At 41.6% G+C, this 23,825-nt stretch overlaps 1 protein-coding gene across 2 annotated transcripts in view; it reads left to right on the top strand.

Annotated features, from left to right (window-relative positions):
• The window catches only part of cplx2 (complexin 2), a 32,618-nt gene that overhangs the window by 2,697 nt on the left and 6,096 nt on the right, over positions 1 to 23,825 (top strand). The window contains exon 2 of one of the 2 annotated variants that reach the window (XM_034221811.1): positions 2,945 to 3,107. In XM_034221811.1, coding sequence (XP_034077702.1) covers positions 3,077 to 3,107 — 31 coding nt within the window. In that variant the 5' untranslated portion in view covers positions 2,945 to 3,076. Of the gene's footprint in view, positions 1 to 2,935; positions 3,108 to 23,825 lie in introns of those variants that run through there. The other variant, XM_034221805.1, reaches the window with a different exon arrangement.

Genomic DNA, 23,825 nt, shown 5'->3' on the forward strand with positions numbered 1-23,825 from the left:
TGTGTGTGTGTGTGTGTGCGTGTGTGTTTCATTTCCTTCTAGATGTTCTTGTCTGACAGCAGCATCTTCCCTTTATTCCATTAGTGTCTCCTTGAGTCTGTAACGATAAGATAAATGTTCTGCTGCCTGACCACACACACACACACACACACACACACACACACACACACACACACACACACACACACACACACACACACACACACACACACACACACACACACACACACACACACACACACTCCACTGTACTGTGATTTATCTCTGTAAGGTTTCAATATGAGGTCACGGCTTTAAAGAAGGAAGCACGAGTCCAAGGCTCTTTTCACAAAACCTCAGTGTGTGTTTTTATTTGGTAATGAAATGTAACCTGTACAAATCCATCCTTGACCTGCTTGCAATTTACAGAAACTCAGTTTAATAACACTCACACAGACACACACATTTATACATAGGTTTTATTTGTTTTATCCATACACACAAACACACACATATGTTTCCAGTTTCCTCTCCTCGCTCAAGGTTCAGTGTGTCAACCTTTCAGTTTGTGTGTACAGACAGAGATCGAAATACCGTTTCCCACTATCCCGAGGAATACAAAAATACAAATATATATAAAAATATGTATACAATTATGTATATTCTATATATACACAATCAACAGACACATATGCACACATTAAGACATAAATAAAAGCACATCAATCAACGTGTTGTATTGTTTATCAGAGTATATTTGTTAACCTAGTGAAGTTGTGTTCTGTGTGTGTGTGTGTGTGTGTGTGTGTGTGTGTGTGTGTGTGTGTGTGTGTGTGTGTGTGTGTGTGTGTGTGTGTGTGGTGTCACAGAGTGACTGACTCCGTCACTGACAGCCGACACACACACACACACACCACACACACACCAAACATTTCCTGCTCTCTTCCGTCAAATGAACCATGCAATTTCTTATTTATTTTACTTTTGTTTAATTATGGGGAATGATTATGTTAAGAGGTGGTTAACCTGTTTATATTTGGGTCGGATTATTTTGTTGAAATGTGGTTTTGAGTTGATTGTGTCACCTGTTGACGGTGAGCCTGTGGGAGGGGCTATGGGGTCAAAAGGGACGGGGTTTGGCCCTGGTCGGACTGTGTCACTCGGAAGAATGTTGCAATGAAGGCAACAGTTGGGACATGTTTGGGAGTTGGTTGCAGAGAAGGCAAACCAGAGCATGTTTACTCTAATGAGTGATGGACGGCCTGTTTGTGGATTTTATTTTGTTGTCTAACTTGTGCTGGTTCGCTATTTTGTTGTTGTTGCTGATATAAATAAAGTTTGTTTGGAGCTTAAACAACCGACTAAGCCATGTATCGAATGGACGAATTGAACCCCGTCACAGTGTGTGTGTGTGTGTGTGTGTGTGTGTGTGTGTGTGTGTGTGTGTGTGTGTGTAGAAATGAGGCCCTTCAGCCCCTGAAGCGCTCGGTCATAGTTACAAATTGATTTTTTGTCCCGCTTGGCCTCTCCTCCCCCGTTGCCTCCCAAAATAATCTGCAGTCCCATCCCTGCTCTGGCAAATATTAGCAAAGTGACACCTTGGTGGCAAAGTGACACCTTGGTGGCAAAGTGACACCTTGGTGGTAAAGTGACACCTTGGTGCAGGAGGGATCTTTTTCAAAATGGAAATGAGGTTCTGGTTTGCCAATACATGTGGAGGATTCTATCTTGGTGGACACTAATGGAAGAGTTTATCAAAGAGGAGGCAGCTTTGAGAATAGACTTCTTCTGTTCTGCTCAACCTGGATTATAAGATATTAATGATATGACTGTATCAAGTAAAAGATAATGTGTTTCAGGGTGTTGTTTATCTTCGTGTTGCTTCAGCTAAGAGAAACTAGTCTGTTCTACTGCGTAACAACGACTAGAGCTGCGGTGACCGAAACGTAACTTCAAACGACGGCAGCACTGATCGAGGTTTTCTGTAACTGTCCAAGTCTGTTCACATTTTCTTTTCCATGAACCATTCTTTAAACACTGTAGAGCCCAAACTGTGTTCCTGCTAGTGTTTACTTCCTGTCTAAAGCAAGTTGCATTTTATTGCAAATGCAGTTGTATAAAAACATTTTTTTTCTTCTTTTTACTCCTCTCATTTAAAGACAGTCGCTAATATTTGACATGGGTTTTTAAATATCACTTTGCACTCCAAATCGTTTTCAAATTCATTGTTTAACGTTCAGTCCAAGTATCAAGAAGCATGCAAGCTGAATGTGTCATAAGGAGTTAGAAGACCACATGGTTTCATTTACCATGACATATGTATCCCCAGTCAGCGATAGAAGATGACTGATCCATTGTATTGAGTTTCAGACAGATGTGGGACTGTGAGTAGATACATAAATGGCCTCAGTATTGATCCGTGCTCTTCACAGAATGGGATTCCTGTCTCGGGTGGACAGTGTTAAGAAGATCACATTATCTGTTGTCTTAACATCAGCGTAATCTACTGTCTCTCGCTTTTGGTGTAAATATTGACGTATTGGAGATGGATTTGTAAATGAAAGATATATCCTGGCCCACAGAAATCGATCATAGAGGTAAATGCAGCTGTAGTGGCTCCTGATAAAAATATACAGTCCTGAATTTATGAGATAAACATTTAAATAACTTTCCTCTCTGCAAACCTGTTTGTTCTGTTTTTTGTAGATGTCTAATTTTTGTTCTTGAAAGTGAAACAAGTCGACCTCAGAAAGTGTTTTCTCCGGTCTCTTTCTTAAAGTCATCCAGAATTTTACAGTCAATTTCTACATTTATTCTTATCTCTTTCTCAAAGTCATGATAGTCGATATATACATGCATTCTGCCTCAGAAGACACAACAGAAGCCCAACACTTTCATGTAATAATATGTGTTTTAAAACTAAGGTTTCACGGGATATTTATTTAACTAACTTCTTCTCTCTCAGGTCCAGAAGACGTTCTTCATCCCAACATTCGAAGGGGAAAGTGAGAAGGACAAAGACTCCCAGAGATCCGGCGGCTACATGCTCAGCTCTCTTTGGTTTTGAGAAGATCAACCACACGAATCAGCAGCAACCATGGATTTTGTAATGAAGCAAGCTTTAGGTGGTAAGTACTCGACTAAAGCCCCCTTCTTTTTATGCATTTAACCTGCCAATGTTCCACGTTGCCATCATGTGGGAACAAGAATCAATTCATCTCTGTTGACGTGGTTTCAGAGCCCAGTAACGCTGTGTTCTTCTGCTGGTTCCAACCGAATGAAAGGGAGAAAATCTGCCAGCAAATAATGGGCCTCGTTTGAATGTGTTTTCATCGTCCTGAGTTGCATGTTGGCAATGGAGCCCAGGAGATTAACAATCATCAAACTGCTTAATGTATTCCATCACATTTTGAAACACCATTATCCATCAATTCCTGCTAAATGAACCCTAACCCTACTGTAGTGCTTCAAACAGGTTACAGTACGTACAGCTCTTTAAAGAAGTTCATTGTATATGAAGTATATAACTCAGTTGAGTAAATGAAGCCATGGAAAGTTCTTCCACAGGCTCAGGGAGAACTGATTAGTGTTTGGTGAAAGATTTCTTAATTTGAGAAAGTGTTGGCATTTGAGCCCGGAGATTAACAATCATCTACTACTTAACGTATTCCATCACATCTTAAAATACCGTTATCGATTATTGATGCTTTGGAATATGAGCAAATACCTGCTAGGGCTGTACACGAATATCCGAATATCCACATATTCGTTCGTTGGAGTACTATTCGGGTTTCAATTTTATTATTCAGATATTCGTTTTTTATTTATTGAAATCTCCAATATCAACAACGTAAGAGCTTGTGCCTCTTCGGGGGGTGCTAACACTTAACCATAAACATAATCGTTAACGTTCCCCGTCTTTATATGTAGATATGAAAATACACCTGTGGAAGCGGTTCGCTGCTGATTACTACGCACCCCCCCCCCCCCCCCCCCCCCGCGCGGAACGAATATTCGCTGCTGATTACTACCGAATATCCGGAGCCCGAAAAATGGTATTCGGGACAGCCCTAATGCCTGCTCAACTAACCCTAACCCTAGTATTAAGACATAGCTAATTAACATAATGTTAGCACGCCAAGCAAAACCTTTTTTTTTACCTTATTTTAGCAACAGATAGTGATTTATGAATTAGGGCTGCACGGTATTGAAAAAAACTGACATCGCGATTTTTCCCCCCCCTGCGGTATATATTGCGTTTTTTTAACCTGTTAAACCCCAAAGTCCCGGCGGGTACTTTACTTTTTTCTTTCACGACAGTGTCTCAGGGGATCGTAATATGTAAGAACCTATTAATGTGTTATACCAGATTAACGGAAATAATCTCAGCTAACTGACGATACAAACCATTTTTACCAAAACAAAACACAAGTCTCATAAGAAGCATCTAAATGACCCCTGAGCGAAAAATGCTAACGCACTTTGGCACAGAACTCAAGATAAAAGTACCCTTATTACTTATCGTAGCTGCACTTACAAGATATCTGATTAAAGCTGAGGTTCCACAGATTATTTAGGTATATAGTATCATCACTGAGTGATCTAAACTCGGACAGGGGAAGCAAACACAGACATCACAACACATACCTTTACGTAGCTTCGAGGGGAGATGTCTCACCGTAGCTGTCAATCTGATCAAAAGACGTGTTCAATGGCATTACACCGAGAAAGAAAAAATGCGGCTGAATCGGTTAATCCATAGGTTTTTAACGTCTCTGTATAAAAAAATGATTTAATTTATAATCCATAATTCCATTTTTATGTAAATATTGCAGAGCAAAAGTTAGCTGCTAATGGTAGCCACCAGAGTGGCTGCTGCTTCCGGTCTGAGCTAACTTTTGTGCTCCGATTTTTACATTAAAATGGAATTATGGATTATAAACAATTGCTTCAAAGCCACAGATACATTATCAACCTATGGATCAACCGATTCAGCCGCGTTTTTTCTTTCTCGTTTTAATGCCATTGAACACGTCTTTTGATCAGATTGACAGCTACGGTGAGACGATCTCCCGTAAAAGCTCCGTAAAAGGTACGTGTTGTGATGTCTGTGTTTGCTTACCCTGTTGTGAGATCGGATCGCTTAGATACTATACTTAAATAATCTGTGGAGTCTCAGCTTTAATCGGATATATTGTATGTGCAGTTTCGATAAGTAATAAAGGTATCTTTATTTTGAATTCTGTGCTAAAGTGCGTTAGCATTTTTTTTAAAAATGAATAAAAATTATGAATGTTTATTCAGTGTTACAGAAATTCCCTGTGGAGGAAACAGGGATTTGACCCTTTGCAGACCATTTACATGCACAACAACCTATATTATACAGGAGAGGGAAGGGACAACCTAAAAGGGAATAGGGCCTGAAGCATTGCATGGCAAAAAGCCGCTTCATGCGTGTCACTATCAGTATGAGTATTTATTTATTAAGTATAGATACAAAGATAACACATAGATACGTACATGGCCTTGGCAGAGGTTTGTGAACTTATCAGACATGAGAAAGACAACAAGGCCACTCTTCAAAATGATGGAATAAAGAAGAAAAGTGTTTCTGTTTTAACTCCATTACAGAATATATTATATATTATTATATCATCACTCTCTTCACGACACAGACACAGGTCGGTTCTTTAAAACGGGCGCTTATTCTTGGAGTTTTGATCTTGTAGCCTCCTTTCTTCCGTTACGCCGTGAGAACTACACCAACGAACAACATATACGTAGCCAAACACATTAGCATAGTGTGCTACACATATATGAATGAAAATAGGACGTGACGCCCACATGAAAACATGAAACACCTACCTCGTTGGCCGCTTGTCGTGAAAGGAGATGAATCTTTAAAGTTCCTTTTCTGCATAACTTTGTGTGAAGGACTGCAGCTGAGCTTCAATAAAAGACATCCACCCACGTTGAGTTCAGTGCATCAACAAAACACGCAGTACCAGTGCATGAACAAGCATTAGTTCCTAGGCACAAGAAACAACACTTATTGGTGTAACATATCAAACACAACTGTATTAAATCATGCCATATTTTAACGATTATAATTACATGAAATAATTACATGAAATAAAGTATTTATTTATTGAATTTAACTATGAAATTAATTGTGTTATTCTTTTTAATCAAGGCAACTTTGTTACGTCATTTACAATCAGGATAACGTAATCATTTTTTATTTTCCAAGATTAATTATTTATGTAGCTTTTCCCCTTCTTTTCATTTACACACGAGGGGATTTGTACATGGACTGAGATTGGATTCATTCAGTACGAGCGAATATAAAAGGCTGTGTGACTGTTCTTGTAAGTGAGGTCAGAGGTCAATGTCTCCTTAAATCAACCCTCTCATCTACTTCCATCAGCTCAGTGCCCAGCAGCCAGAATACAACCAGATGTATTCCTTTATAGCCTTCTCCCTCATCCTCCATCCATTTTACTTTCATTTCTCCTGCGCTCCTCATCGCCCCTTTCTCATTTCTTCCTCTCGCTTTTCAATCCCATCGATTCCATCTCCTTTTATTCCCCTGCTCTCTTAACGCACCTGAACCTTTTTTCTCTCTTCAATGTCTCCTCCTTTCCCTCATTTCGTTTCGAGTCGGGCCGGGGCTAAATTATGTTCAGACTAATTGGGTCTGGGCTTTGCTGTTCCCTCTCTTTTTTAGATTTGTTCACGTTGACCGCCTTCTGGATCGGTTCTTATTATCCTCCGGGCTGTTTTTTATTGGATCTGATTGTCCTTGGGTCCCCTTGGTTCTGGTCTCTTTTCTGAAGTTTAATTTGTGGCTGTTGTGTTTTATTCCTAAGTATACCTTCTTTATTTTGGGGGCTTGAAGTTTAAATCGTATTAAGCCATTAATTTCCCCTATGATACTGTTTTTCATCAATATATCACAGGTCTCAGATATATCCAGAGCCTGTCTCTGATTGGCTGAAACACCAAACAGATCATTGCAGCATTACCCATAATCCCCTCTGTTTCAGCCCTGTTTCCAAAGTGCTGATTCTCTGTCTGTTACTTTAGATGAAAATAAGGAGCCCCTCCCCACGCCCCTCTGAGAGAGATGTGGTTACAAATAACTCAATGGTGCTCTAGGAGGAGATTCAGGTGATAGGGGGGGGGGGGGGGGGGGGGGGTTACCTTGGTTGGTGATTGGCTAATGGTTACACAAGACAACACATCGTTATGACATCATAAAGTGGCCAAAATATGATCAGCTCATTTTCAGACAGGTTTTTATAGAAATGGATCAAAAAGAGAGAAAATCTTTGTTCCTGAAACTTTCAGAGTCTCTTTCCACAGAGGGGACACATGTTGATGTAGAAGAGACATGAAGAAGAGGGGACACATGTTGATGTAGAAGAGACATGAAGAAGAGGGGACACATGTTGATGTAGAAGAGACATGAAGAAGAGGGGACACATGTTGATGTAGAAGAGACATGAAGAAGAGAGGACACATGTTGATGTAGAAGAGACATGAAGAAGAGGGGACACATGTTGATGTAGAAGAGACATGAAGAAGAGAGGACACATGTTGATGTAGAAGAGACATGAAGAAGAGGGGACACATGTTGATGTAGAAGAGACATGAAGAAGAGGGGACACATGTTGATGTAGAAGAGACATGAAGAAGAGGGGACACATGTTGATGTAGAAGAGACATGAAGAAGAGGGGACACATGTTGATGTAGAAGAGACATGAAGAAGAGGGGACACATGTTGATGTAGAAGAGACATGAAGAAGAGGAGACACATGTTGATGTAGAAGAGACATGAAGAAGAGAGGACACATGTTGATGTAGAAGAGACATGAAGAAGAGGGGACACATGTTGATGTAGAAGAGACATGGAGAAGAGGGGACACATGTTGATGTAGAAGAGACATGAAGAAGAGGGGACACATGTTGATGTAGAAGAGACATGAAGAAGAGGGGACACATGTTGATGTAGAAGAGACATGAAGAAGAGGGGACACATGTTGATGTAGAAGAGACATGAAGAAGAGGGGACACATGTTGATGAAGAAGAGACATGAAGAAGAGGGGACACATGTTGATGTAGAAGAGACATGAAGAAGAGGGGACACATGTTGATGTAGAAGAGACATGAAGAAGAGGAGACACATGTTGATGTAGAAGAGACATGAAGAAGAGAGGACACATGTTGATGTAGAAGAGACATGAAGAAGAGGGGACACATGTTGATGTAGAAGAGACATGAAGAAGAGGGGACACATGTTGACGTAGAAGAGACATGAAGAAGAGGGGACACATGTTGATGTAGAAGAGACATGAAGAAGAGAGGACACATGTTGATGTAGAAGAGACATGAAGAAGAGGGGACACATGTTGATCTAGAAGAGACATGGAGAAGAGGGGACACATGTTGATCTAGAAGAGACATGGAGAAGAGGGGACACATGTTGATGAAGAAGAGACATGAAGAAGAGGGGACACATGTTGATGTAGAAGAGACATGAAGAAGAGGGGACACATGTTGATGTAGAAGAGACATGAAGAAGAGGGGACACATGTTGATGTAGAAGAGACATGAAGAAGAGAGGACACATGTTGATGTAGAAGAGACATGAAGAAGAGAGGACACATGTTGATGTAGAAGAGACATGAAGAAGAGAGGACACATGTTGATGTAGAAGAGACATGAAGAAGAGGGGACACCTGTTGATGTAGAAGAGACATGAAGAAGAGGGGACACCTGTTGATGTAGAAGAGACATGAAGAAGAGGGGACACATGTTGATGTAGAAGAGACATGAAGAAGAGGGGACACATGTTGATGTAGAAGAGACATGAAGAAGAGGGGACACATGTTGATGTAGAAGAGACATGAAGAAGAGAGGACACATGTTGATGTAGAAGAGACATGAAGAAGAGAGGACACATGTTGATGTAGAAGAGACATGAAGAAGAGGGGACACATGGTGATGTAGAAGAGACATGAAGAAGAGAGGACACATGTTGATGTAGAAGAGACAAGAAGAAGAGGGGACACATGTTGATGTAGAAGAGACATGAAGAAGAGGGGACACATGTTGATGTAGAAGAGACATGAAGAAGAGGTGACACATGTTGATGTAGAAGAGACATGAAGAAGAGAGGACACATGTTGATGTAGAAGAGACATGAAGAAGAGGGGACACATGGTGATGTAGAAGAGACATGAAGAAGAGAGGACACATGTTGATGTAGAAGAGACAAGAAGAAGAGGGGACACATGTTGATGTAGAAGAGACATGAAGAAGAGGGGACACATGTTGATGTAGAAGAGACATGAAGAAGAGGGGACACATGGTGATGTAGAAGAGACATGAAGAAGAGAGGACACATGTTGATGTAGAAGAGACATGAAGAAGAGGGGACACATGTTGATGTAGAAGAGACATGAAGAAGAGGGGACACATGTTGATGTAGAAGAGACATGGAGAAGAGGGGACACATGTTGATGTAGAAGAGACATGAAGAAGAGGGGACACATGTTGATGTAGAAGAGACATGGAGAAGAGGGGACACATGTTGATGTAGAAGAGACATGAAGAAGAGGGGACACATGTTGATGTAGAAGAGACATGAAGAAGAGGGGACACATGTTGATGTAGAAGAGACATGAAGAAGAGAGGACACATGTTGATGTAGAAGAGACATGAAGAAGAGGGGACACATGTTGATGTAGAAGAGACATGGAGAAGAGGGGACACATGTTGATGTAGAAGAGACATGAAGAAGAGAGGACACATGTTGATGTAGAAGAGACATGAAGAAGAGGGGACACATGTTGATGTAGAAGAGACATGAAGAAGAGGGGACACATGTTGATGTAGAAGAGACATGAAGAAGAGGGGACACATGTTGATGTAGAAGAGACATGAAGAAGAGGGGACACATGTTGATGTAGAGGAGACATGAAGAAGAGGGGACACATGTTGATGTAGAAGAGACATGAAGAAGAGGGGACACATGTTGATGTAGAAGAGACATGAAGAAGAGGGGACACATGTTGATGTAGAAGAGACATGAATGTCGTGTATCCGCTTTGATTTGAGTCAGATCTGAATGGGTTCTTCTTTGGCTCTCACCTTTCCACCAAGTTTCATGATAAATGTTGTTTCTTGCAATCCTACTGAGAACATACCAGTCGAAAATGTGAAATCACTATCAAACTTAATAATATTACCATTTTAAACCAAGAAAATATTTCTGCTTTATTTCATCCATTGTTGGCTAGCTTTCTCCAATAGAGTGGAGCAGAGATCACGTATTTCTGTAGGTGACTTTGAAAAAATGGGAATTTTCCGTTGGATTTCGGTGTTTTGCAGAAAATAAGCTCATTGGCAAACGTTTAAGATCCAGAGGCGCGGGAAGGTATTTTGAGTGGGGGTGCTGAGGTGCTGGAATCCAGTGAACACTATTATACTATATACTATATACTCTAGTGTCATGATGAGGTTCACGTAAAGCACGGTTAATGTATTATATTATTGAGGTAGAATTGTCCGGGGCTACAGAAAAAACATTCGGGGCAGGCCAAAATATTATTTTACCAACAATGTGGAATTTATTGGCTACATATTACACAGATTATGCACAGCGGGAGCAGCAATAACCGTCAAATAATAATTCAGACAGGGGAGCGCCCTCAGCAACCCCCTTCCCGCGCCCATGTTAAGATCTCTTAAGCTTGTGTTAACCACAGACCTTAAAACAGGCTTTTTAACCAAGAACACATTCAAAAAACTTGACTTCGGGACGAGCAAACCCAGAAGTGCTAAATTCTCTCCAAGGTTCATGTTTAAGACTTGTTCTTGCACGGTCAGAGGCAGCAAGAGAGACAACCATTGTTAACAAATTCCCTCGAGTAAAGGATGTGTGACCCTGAAGTATAAATATGTCCCGAACGTGATACTGATAATGTCTGATTTTGGTTTGGTTTCATATTGTCACCCTCAATTTTCACGGATAAAAAGACAACATTTTATTCAAGTTTAATCCAAACACCATCCGGCTGGGCTTCCTCCATTGTTTAATCTTCCTCCATCCATCCATTGTCTTCCTCTGAGCTTTCTGTTGGCATCGGGTTAATCTCCCTGCTCCACATTGCTTGATCTCTCTTTTCTCCCATGGGCTCTCCTCCATCTTTCTCCACTCAGACTGCAGTCCTCCCATCCAACCCTTTTTTCTTCCTGCTTTGAAATGTGCAAATTGGGCATTTTTAATTTGAAGTATCCCTCTAATCTTAGCATCCATAGCTTTAATGACATGTTGAGGAACAACTCATCCTCTTATCTATCTTTCTCTTTCATTCTTTTACACATTATAGTAAACCAGTTTCACCAGTCCATCCATCCCAGAATGCAACGCTGTAATTTAATTTAATTATGTCGAGGTGCCGTGACCTTTTCCCCTGGAACAGACTGGCATTTGTTTCATTGGGACCCAGCTGGCCATGAACACACACACACACACACACACACACACACACACACACACACACACACACACACACACACACACTCACACACACACACACACACACACACACACACACACACACACACACACACACACACACACACACACACACACACACACACACACACACACACACACACACACACACACACACACACACACACACACACACACACACACTAATGTCATTAGTTGTTGGACAGCTCCAGAGCATTTCATTGGTTCAGACTGAGGTATAGATTTCAGCCGTGAGCAACAGATTGTATTTACTGGGGGTTTAATTAGAAATTGGATTCATGAGAGTTTCCACGTTGTGTTAGATGAATCAGTCCAGGACAGAGAGGCAGATCTACGGGACATGGTGGGAACTTTAAGTTAATTTAAACACATCAAAACTTCACTTTGTTTAATTAGAAACTTGCTTTTAACATTAACGATCTCCAGATAACGAGTGTTAATGACTTTGGAGATACCTCTGACTTTTCATCTTGCTCAAGCAACAGGTTCAAAATGGCCTCGAACATTTCAGGTCAGGATAAATCTAGAACTGATATAAGCGAGTATTTAGCGTCAATGCTTCAGACCATCTTAGCTTCCCAAAACATGCATAAAAGGCCACTCAAATGTTCTCATTATTTGGAATAAAATGCATAGTTGGAAACATTTATACTGCATGCAATACCTGGCACTACAACTCCTTATGGTTTTCCCACAATCCCAAGACAGTAGAGACTCTGTCACATATTTAATACACCTGAGCATACTCTCTCTCTCTTGTGTACTCTTGCATGAGTAAAGATCAAGGTTAATTTAAATTAGCAAACAATGTCAAGGGAGTTTCCTGAGAAAATTGATTGAGTCTGTATGAAACCCTTCCGTACTACTTGAGATGTAGGATGTTAAACATGCGTAGTATAAGTTACAACCACAAGCACTGTCTCCAGAAAGGAGCCATTTTAAAGGTCTCCGATTATGCAAAATCCTCTTCTTCATGTCTCTTCTACATCAACATGTGTCCCCTCTTCTTCATGTCTCTTCTACATCAACATGTGTCCCCTCTTCTTCATGTCTCTTCTACATCAACATGTGTCCCCTCTTCTTCATGTCTCTTCTACATCAACATGTGTCCCCTCTTCTTCATGTCTCTTCTACATCAACATGTGTCCCCTCTTCTTCCTGTCTCTCTACATCAACATGTGTCCCCTCTTCTTCATGTCTCTTCTACATCAACATGTGTCCCCTCTTCTTCATGTCTCTTCTACATCAACATGTGTCCCCTCTTCTTCATGTCTCTTCTACATCAACATGTGTCCCCTCTTCTTCATGTCTCTCTACATCAACATGTGTCCCCTCTTCTTCATGTCTCTTCTACATCAACATGTGTCCCCTCTTCTTCATGTCTCTTCTACATCAACATGTGTCCCCTCTTCTTCATGTCTCTTCTACATCAACATGTGTCCCCTCTTCTTCATGTCTCTTCTACATCAACATGTGGTCCCCCTCTTCTTCCTGTCTCTTCTACATCAACATGTGTCCCCTCTTCTTCACGTCTCTTCTACATCAACATGTGTCCCCTCCTTCTTCATGTCTCTTCTACATCAACATGTGTCCCCTCTTCTTCATGTCTCTTCTACATCAACATGTGTCCCCTCTTCTTCCTGTCTCTTCTACATCAACATGTGTCCCCTCTTCTTCACGTCTCTTCTACATCAACATGTGTCCCCTCTTCTTCATGTCTCTTCTACATCAACATGTGTCCCCTCTTCTTCATGTCTCTTCTACATCAACATGTGTCCCCTCTTCTTCATGTCTCTTCTACATCAACATGTGTCCCCTCTTCTTCTCTCATGTCCTCTTCTACATCAACATGTGTCCCCTCTTCTTCATGTCTCTTCTACATCAAACATGTGTCCCCTCTTCTTCATGTCTCTTCTACATCAACATGTGTCCCCCTCTTCTTCATGTCTCTTCTAACATCAACATGTGTCCCCTCTTCTTCATGTCTCTTCTTACATCAACATGTGTCCCCTCCTCTTCTTTCATGTCCTCTCTACATCAACATTGGGTCCCCTCTTCTTCATGTCTCTTCTACATCAACATGTGACCCCTTCTTCTTCATGTCTCTTCTACATCAACATGTGTCCCCCTCTTCTTCATGTCTCTTCTTACTCAACATGTGTCCCCTCTGTGGAAAGAGACTCTGAAAGTTTCAGGAACAAAGATTCTCTCTCTTTTTGATCAATTTCTATAAAAACCTGTCTGAAAATGAGCTGATCAGATTTTGGTCACTTGATGATGTCATAACGATGTTTTGTCTTGTGTAACCATTAGCCAATCACCAACCAGTACCTTTTTCATCTAAAGTAACAGACTTTCAGCACTTTGGAAACAGGGCTGAAACAGAGGGGATTATGGGTAATGCTGCAATGATCTGTTTGGTGTTCCAGCCAATCAGAGACAGGCTCTGTATATATCTGAGAGCTGTGATATATTGATGAGAAACAGTCTGATAGGGGACCTTTATATGTACTGTCTGGCTTTGCCAGGATATCAAACAGAACAACTCGCCTTTTCTCATAAAGAAGAAAGATAATGTTGAGATAGCTCACTGTTTCATTTCCTGTTCAGGCGAGATGATGACGAGGAAGGAACGATAACAGGAAGCCACGGCACGGCAGGTATATATTAGTTAACCACAGACTCAGAAACACACTGGGTCTGTTAGTTTGCGATTTAAAGGTCCCCTATTGTGCAAAGTTCACTTTTTGATGTCTTTTATGCATAAATATGTGTCCCGGTGTGTCCCCGGTGTGTCCCGGTGTGTCCCCGGTGTGTCCCGGTGTGTCCCCGGTGTGTCCCGGTGTGTCCCGGTGTGTCCCCGGTGTGTCCCGGTGTGTCCCCGGTGTGTCCCGGTGTGTCCCCGATGTGTCCCCGGTGTGTCCCGGTGTGTCCCAGATGTGTCCCGGTGTGTCCCCGGTGTGTCCCCGGTGTGTCCCCGGTGTGTCCCGGTATGTCCCCGATGTGTCCCGGTGTCCCCCCGGTGTGTCCCCGGTGTGTCCCGGTGTGTCTCGGTGTGTCCCGGTGTGTCCCCGGTGTGTCCCGGTGTCCCCCCGGTGTGTCCCCGGTGTGTCCCGGTGTGTCCCCGGTGTGTCCCGGTATGTCCCCGATGTGTCCCGGTGTCCCCCCGGTGTGTCCCCGGTGTGTCCCGGTGTGTCTCGGTGTGTCCCGGTGTGTCCCCGGTGTGTCCCGGTGTCCCCCCGGTGTGTCCCGGTGTCCCCCCGGTGTGTCCTGGTGTCGTCCCGGTGTGTCCTGGTGTGTCCCCGGTGTCCCCCCCGGTGTGTCCCCGGTGTCCCCCCCTGTGTGTCCCGGTGTGTCCCGGTGTGTCCCCGGTGTGTCCCTCCGTACCCAATTCTCTAAAAACGGGGGAACAACGGAGCTGATCCAGATTTGCGTCTGATATGATGTAATATCGAAATTGTGGGCGGGCTTTAGACCCACGGCCCTATCAGAAACGTTGCGATCAGAAACAATGTGTGACGTGTTTTGGACGTAATATGGTCTTTGTTTACATTAGCATCGCTAACACTCAGAGCTAACTTGTAGTGGAGAGAGTATGGGTAAAAAAGCAGGAAATAAAAAAAGGAACTCACCTTGTGGTAAACCGGAAACCTATATGTCCAAAAATAGTACAATAGGAGATCTCTAATGTTTAGCAGCCTTCCTGCCAAACTTCTGATCGATGCCGCAGCTCTTTCCAGTCCAGGCATGTGACTTATGACTGCGTAATCTAGGGATGGAGGTCATATATTATTTAAATGAGCTCCATTTTTCAAAGTCAATAGTCCGAGCTTCGTCTCTGACTTCCTGTCTTGTGTTCTCCGAACCATCCTGACTTCCTTCGTCATTCATCAGCACAAGTTTCCTCCGGAAAGTCAAACTTTTCTTTACAAGAACACCTTTTTCTGTGGAATTATAGATTATAAATATACCTATAAACGTCTACAAAGAAGAGCAGACACATCGAACAACTATTCCCAATAGCTATATGGTAACTTGAGCGTAAAGCAAGCTGATGTTGACTCATACCAGGATAAATAAGCAGGGTTTTTAAATGTAACTTTAAAAGTTCTCGATAGTCTGGGAAAAAAAGGTCAAAACTGTTCTGATGTCATTCATAACAAGAAAACTAAATTAATGTGACATTTTATGATCCACCAGCTAATGTTAACATTACCATCTTAACATGGAAACTCTTCTGGAAGTCTGTGTGGCTGCAAATGTCACTGCGGCGTAATTGAATGAATTTGATGAATCCTTTTCTGTCACATTAGCTCTCGAGATTCCCTCTGCCCAAAAATGACATCAAGCAAAACAAAGAAAGTTGCAATTTCCATTTAGTTACTTAATTACAATTTGGAGGTTAATACAACTTTATTTATTTCCATTTTATGCTATTTAATGCTCGTGATCTTGCCCTTACTCAGGGTTCACTAACAATCATTTTCTCTGGAGCTTTTATTTATAACACAAAGCCTTTCCGAGCAAATAGAAAATGAAAGGAAGAACTTTGAATCCTTGATTTTTTGCTTATTAGTTATTTTTTTATACTTGGATTTCTATTTTTAACTAAAGAGGACCTATCCTGCTCATGTTCATGATCATATAAGTAAATGAGAAACTCGCTCTAGTGGAAACACAGAGATTTTAGCCTTTGCGTGCATTTACATGCACTAAAACCTATATATAAACTACAGGAAAGGGAAAACCTTTACAAATAATAATAGGGCCTCTTTAACGCCTCTGAACCATGGATGTATAATAAGAACTGGATACAACGTGGGAGGCGGGGTCTCGTTCATTCCTATGAGAGTTGCTCATTGGCGCATGAAGACAAAATGGCCCAACTTTTGAGAGAGTGAAACGTCACGAAAGTATTCATATAATCATATAATCCGTTCTTATTGTGCATCCATGGGTAAAGGTACAACTCATGTAGTGCTGAACACGTCACATGGACGTGCCGGGCGGCGCGGTCCCGATGCACGTTCATAATGCCGATGAAAATAACTCTCAGAATTACGTTATTAGCACATTTTACAACTTGAGGACCGAATGTTTTTAATAAGGGCTATACAAGTGTTCATACTGGGTAGTTTATTTAGTTTAAAAAAAATTATCCAACGATTTACGGACGTCTTTTTCCCCATGTTAGTCAATGGGAAAAAGTCTGTCCGGGCCCAGCGACTGATACGGAAGTGTAGTACCGCCGTTTGGCCACAACGAATATTTTCCTCAGAGTCCGGCGCACTTCCTGGGGGCTTGCTCATGTGTTTTCAAATCTATCTATTTCGTTGTGTTTATTTTACAGAATAGTTTTTATATATATGCCAATGGAAGAAAGTAAGACAATATTTTTGAATAAACCAACCTCTAATACATGAATGTTATTAAATAAACACTTTAAGAGTCTTTGAGCATTAGGAAAAGCGCTATAAACATCCCATGTATTATTATTATTAATATAGATTAGGTACATTTTATTTATTTTTTTAACCATCATGCCACTGATGTATCTCCATCTCTAAATGTGGATCCTTTGTGTGTGAATCCCCCTGTGGCATAAAGACATGACCCATGGAGAGAGTGAGTGAAGTAATGAGAGTCTGAATGCACAATAAGAGGATCGGGGCCGTTGGAACACTTGCCCTGAATTGCTCACTTTTGTCCGCGGTGGAAATCTGTGGGTTGGCCTCTAATGGACTGAGGAGGAGGAAGAGGAGGAGGAGGAGGAGGAGGAGGAGGAGGAGGAGGAGGAGGAGGAGGAGGAGGAGGAGGAGGAGGAGGAGGAGGTGATGAAGGGTGAGGAACAGGAAGTAAAGGAGAGAAAAGAGGAAGGATAGACGAGTCTTAACTGCAGGGATGTGAACGTGATGGCTGTGTGGTGACAGAGGTTGTTAGAAAAATCTCACTGGTCCCCGGCTTGAGCTTCAGTCTCAGGATCCATGTATCTGTGATCCTCTGCAGAATGGAAGGAGTCATCACATACAGAGACTAGTTCCTGAACAGTGTCCTTCACATGCTGATATCCAAGAGAGGGAGTTACACAGTCACAAGATGGAGGAATAGAAAGCAGTATTCAATGTTTACTTCAGATTAGCTCCACGTCAGAAATGAGCATGCTTGATGTCTCTCTCCATAGAGGCTGAATCATCATGTTAATCACATAGCTATCATCTGCCTCAAACAGTCCTGATGCTCTTCCAGGTAATCACACATCCTGTCATGTTCACAGCTGCAGTTGGGATACCTTTGTTATCATGTTACTCTCAACAGGAAGAGGACATTCAGTATTTTCCCAACAGAGTCCAACACTAGAAAGAATTTCAATATGAAAGGAACACACATATAGATATAAACCAGTATATCATTGATTAATTAATCGCTTAATCTATCGGAAAATTGCATTGTTGATTTTATTTTACACCCAGATCACATGACCTTCCCTAAAGCCACTTAATAAGTCAAATAAGGACATATGAAGGTATGACATCTGAATAAAATCTCTGCTGGCACTTGTGTTTTCAAAGTCATCAGTAAAGAAAAAGCAAAATGGCCTGAGTAAACCAGATGTAACAGATTCAATATCATTCATTCAGGGATCCACTGAAGAACCAAGGACATTTTAGAAGCTGAACTTTGATTATATCAAGAAACTATACAACCAACACAAATACAGATATAAAGCAAGTGTCTGAGTCTAGAGGAGTCTTGAAATATCACTTTAATAGTGAAAATGAATACAGAAGGTTAGAGGAAAGGAGTGTTAAAGGACACAAGTGAAGGAAGGATGATTGAACATGTGAAGGGTGAAGACAAAACGCTCTCTAGAGAGAAGAGTGATAATTACTTTCCTTTTCATTTACTATCTTCAGCTTTTTCTCCTCAGATTTATGGTTTTCTCTTTCTTTGCTTCATTTGTTCTGGTTTGAATTCAGCAGGTGAACCTTTATGTTCATCAAAATGTGTGTGTGAGCTTAACTGTGTGTGTTAAACCAGCGGTTTTCAAAGTGTGAGGCGCGCCTCCCCGGGGGGGGGGGGGGGGGGGGGGCGCCAGAGAGCTTCAGGGGAGGCGCAGCGTGAGTATTTGTTTTCGAGAAACAGTGAAATCTAGCCAGTTAACTTCAGCTAACTTTATGCGAGCAGCAACATGGATCGATGTTTAGTGAAGTTAACTAAAGTGAGAGAGGAGACAGCGTCTGGCAGAAAACGTGTGTCACTTGCAGACTTTTGGCTGTCTGTGGAGACCGAGTTCCCCCACCTCGCCAAAAAGGCTGTTTTCCGTATTGACTTTGATCAAAAGCAAGTGCCGGTCCAGGCTGCAGCCAGAGGATGATCTGCGTTTATTCCTGTCTACATTGCATCCCAGCAACTAAGTTCAGATCGCGTTCACACCGGAATAAGTTCCTGAGGGAAGATTAGTCAAATGAAGCCGCTGACCTCACTTCTTCATCTTCTGCTTTGGGTTTACTGGCAGGCCGCAAACAACTTCACTGTACTGCGGTGTGAACGCGCCTCATGAGATTCAAAGCATTTCAAGAAAGATTCAAGGCTTTTATTGTTTTGTGTGCAGAGCTACAGTGTTGCTGATATATCAATGAAAATCTGAGGTCACAGGCTCCTCCAACAGTGCAACACAATAAACCAGTTAAAATAGTGCAAGTAAATACAAATAAAATATGATATAAATAGTGCAAGGAGAGTCTATATACAAGTAATTGGAATACGGTATATCAGAGAGCATAACAGCTGTGTTTTTCCGTTGTTTGCATGAGCAACAAAGCACCTCTAACAAACTGACGATGCTCATAGATATTGCTCTTCAGATGTTTACACACACACATATTTCCAGTACATATGTCGTGTGTTTGTAATGAGTCGTACACAGCTGACGGTCTGACCTTAACGGGGAGCGCTTCTTCCCCCCCGCTGAGTGCTAATTTGTCATCTTCAGGTTTGCTGCCACCACACAGCGCTGTAGGGCAATTAGGAACTCAGTTTGAGTCTCTAACCCCCCAACACCTCCACTGTCGCATTACATGACCAAAATATATGTGTGGGGGTTCATAGGGTTGATATTCAATGGCGATGACTGGACTATAAATGTCTTTAAAAAGTACATTTGAGTCATGTTCTCAAACCATAACCAACTGTAACCCTAACCCTATAGCATACAATTGCAAATAAACAACTTTGATATTATAAGATCTTTACAATCCTTACAAGTCAGTAAATCAAACAATATTAGGTTAAGTTTTCTTTTTAAAAATTCCATATAATATTTGGGATAGGACCATGATCTTGTTAAGGATTGCATCCTGATTGAAATATAGAAAATTACCTTTGGCACCTGAGAAAAAGCTATTTTTTTGTTTTTATTTTAAGATTTTATCCAGATAACAAGGCTTCAGTTTTATGTTTTTTTGCAAATTAACATTAAATGACCAAAATATATATGTGTGGGGGTTGAAAGGGTCGGTAATCAATAGCAATGACTTGACCCTGTGATTTCTAACCAGAACCACCAAACCGCAGCAAATGTATATAATGGACTAACCCGATCTAAACCTAAACTAACTGTAAACCTAACCCTAAACCTAACCCTAACCCTAAACCTAACCCTAACCCTAACCCTAACCCTAAACCTAAACTTAACCATAAACCTAAACCTAACCCTAACCCTAAACCGAACCCTAACCCTAACCCTAAACCTAACCCTAAACCTAACCCTAAACCTAACCTTAAACCTAACCCTAGTTTACAATTTTAAATGAACAACTTTGATATTATAAGATCTAACATTCAATGACCAAACTATATGTGTGGGGGTTGATATAGTTGATAATCAATAGCGATGACTGGACCATACATGTTTATTGAACTTTAAAAAGTATATTTGATTTATAACCAGAACATCCAAACTGCAGTCCGTGTTGATACTGATCTGTTTCAACAGTTACTTTATCACCTTATTTTTTTATTATTATTTTGATTTGTATTGTATTTTATCCTTGATTGTTACCTTGTGTGAATCCTGGTTTTCTTGTCTTACCTTATATATATCCTTATCTTTAGGTTACACTGCAGAAAAGCACACAGCCCTCTTCGTTCTGGCCTTTCCTCTCCCGAAATAATCTCCTCGGTGTTGACAGATATTTAGTAAATAACCCAATTTGTGTTATCTGAACCTGAAAAGGAGATGGCATTTTTTTTGTTACTTTCATTACAATTGTATACATGTCTTAAGCGTAATTTAGCTTAAAGGTGGGGTAGGTCATTTTGGAGAAACCAGCTCGAGTGCGCTGGAATTTGAAAATACACAGCCGGAAGAAATCTGCCACTTCCTTACAGAGCCCCTCCTCCAACACACACAAACTCGCACATGACCAATGAGGGCACGGGATAAGTTTGTGCACAGATGGAAGGCTGACAGGCAGGTAGGCCATCCAGTTACTTTAGCCGGCTCAGATGATTGGCTCCCACAGATGACATTTTTTTATGGATTTTTAGTCAAAGCACTTCAGATATTCATTGCTATCGGGATGTTAAGAGCATTCCATGGAATATAACAAAAAGTGTATCTCGAGCCGGTTTCTCAAACTTACCTACCCCACCTTTAACTTCCTGTTTTATTTAGACATGCTGAAGGCGACTTTGCGCTATTAACAGGAAGCTACTGTTCCCAAAGAAAAATACTTGACGAAAAAAAAGAACGGAGATAAAGTAAAGACATTAACGGAGATATCAACATTTAAATACGGCGATATCAAAACATAAAGTTTACATTTAAGTATTAGCAAGAGGCACAAGGTTAGTGTTCACTAATATAACAATGTGGGTTGTGTCCTAATTCATTTATATACTGTTTTATAACTTTGCTAACTATTTGAACTTCACTTGTTTATATGCTAAAGTGATGCTAATATGGACGTAGCTTGGATGTATTTGTAGTTTTGTGTCTTTGTGTAGCTCTTACGTTGTTTTTTTGGAGTTTTCAATTAATTCGAAATCATCAGTCAAGTGTACGATCATCTTTCGGAGGGAAGTGCTACATATTTGGTCTTTATTCTGGCTAAAGAAAGACGCCAGATGGTTTCAGAGAGCAGTGTGACAGCCTTGCCTTCCTCCCATCAGCGCCTGAGAGCAGGATCAATATCCAGATGAAGCTTTCTCTCTGCTGGAGGATCCATAATTCATACTCGCTCAGGTGGTCCTGTATTTACTATCGATCAGACGGAGGTAACCGCAGCAATATCGATAAGCCTGAGGGAGTCGCTTTCACGTCTAGAAGCTGCTTCTGTCACTGATAGAGAGGTGAGGCAGGGAGAGTGCAGGTAACACTGAGGAGCCTTTGAGCAAGGCATTAAACCAAACATCTAGTCAAACATCTCTACAGATTGTTTCAGTTCTTCATCTATGCACAAGGTAATATGTTATATATTTTAGACAAAGGTAACACCAGATCATTTTAACTTGTGTAAAAGAAAGAAAAATCAAAGGAAAAAGTTCTTGAAGTTTCTAAAGAAGCATTTTAACTTTTTCCAAATGTTCCGTTTTTACGACACGGAAATGGACCGAGACGTCAATAGGTGCTTTCACACCGCAGTATTTTTCCCACAAAGGTTCATGAGAACTTAGTTCATGAGAACTCTTTAGTTCTCATGAACTAAGTACAGATCGCGTTCACACCGGAATAAGTCCCTGGGGGTGGATTAGGCAAATGAAGCCGCTGACGTCACTTCTTCTTCTTCTGCTTTGGGTTTACTGGCAGGCCGCAAACCACTTCACGGCGTATACTGCCGCCCAAAGTCCCCGGCCGGAAGTCCCCGGAGTTGGGGACTCGGAAGGCTTCATTAGAAGCTGCTGGGACTCCCAGCAGCTTCTACTGAAGCCTTCCGAGTAAATCGCCAGAACACCGACACCTCCTCATCTCTACCGCTCCCATGTTTTATTTTGTGTTGCCATAAGTTTGTCTCTCTGCGTTTCTGCGCTGGGCTAATGCTAATGCTAATAATGCTAATGCGAGGATAATAAAATGGCGGCTTCACAAAACTTTTTGGGAGTTTTACGGGGCGTGGTTTGGAATCCGCCCAGCCAATCAGAAATATAGCTCTTTTCTCACAAAAGAGCCACTCGAAAGTCCCTGCTCTCTAGCAGGGACTTTCGAGGGGGTAAAAAGGTTCTCATGAACTAATTGTAGTACCGGCTCTTTTTGGTGTGAACACGATAAAAGAGTTCTCATGAACTAAGCTCGCATTAACCTTTGCGCCTATTTTTTTTATCATCAATTCACCTGTCATTTTTTCTTTTGGGTTAGTCAACTTATAAAAAATATGTCAACAAATAGTGGTGTTTCTTTCCCCCAGACTCCAAGGAAACATTATTTTTCATAAATCTGACTTTAATCGAGTAAGTAAAAAGCAAAATCATTTTTGGTCAGATCTAAAAAAAAAAAACGTCATATTACATTACATTACATTACATTTAGCTGACGCTTTTATCCAAAGCGACTTACAATAAGTACATTCGACCAGGAAGACACAACCTTGAAGAAAACAGAATCATATAAGTACATCAGGTTTCATAGAGCCAAAACACTTCAAGTGCTACTCAACTGGCTTTAGATAAGCCAGTCCTTTATTAGTATATAAGTGCTTTGTTAATAGTTCTAACGCTCGAAGTGGAGTCGAAAGAGATGAGTTTTCAGTCTGCGCCGGAAGATGTGCAAGCTATCTGCCGTCCTGATGTCAATGGGGAGCTCATTCCACCATCTTGGAGCCAGGATAGCAAACCCACGTGTTTTCGCCGATGGGAACTTGGGTCCCCCTCGCAGCGAGGGCGCAGCGAGTCGTTTGGCTGATGCAGAGCGTAGTGCACGCGCTGGGGTGTACGGTTTAACCATGTCCTGGATGTACGAAGGGCCAGATCCATTCGCAGCATGGTAAGCAAGTACCAGTGTCTTGAAGTGGATTCTAGCAGTTACCGGAAGCCAGTGAAGGGAGCGGAGGAGCGGAGTGGTGTGGGAAAATTTAGGAAGGTTGAAGACCAGACGAGCCGCTGCATTCTGGATGAGCTGCAGAGGTCGGATGGCACATGCAGGTAGACCAGCCAGGAGGGAGTTGCAGTAGTCTAGGCGTGAGATGACGAGAGCCTGGACCAGAACCTGAGTCGCTTTCTGAGTCAGCTGGGGGACGTATCTTCCTGATGTTGTAAAGCGTGTATCTGCAGCAACGGGTTGT

This window comes from Gymnodraco acuticeps, unplaced genomic scaffold, assembly GCF_902827175.1.
Source record: "Gymnodraco acuticeps unplaced genomic scaffold, fGymAcu1.1, whole genome shotgun sequence".
Lineage (NCBI taxonomy): Eukaryota > Metazoa > Chordata > Actinopteri > Perciformes > Bathydraconidae > Gymnodraco > Gymnodraco acuticeps.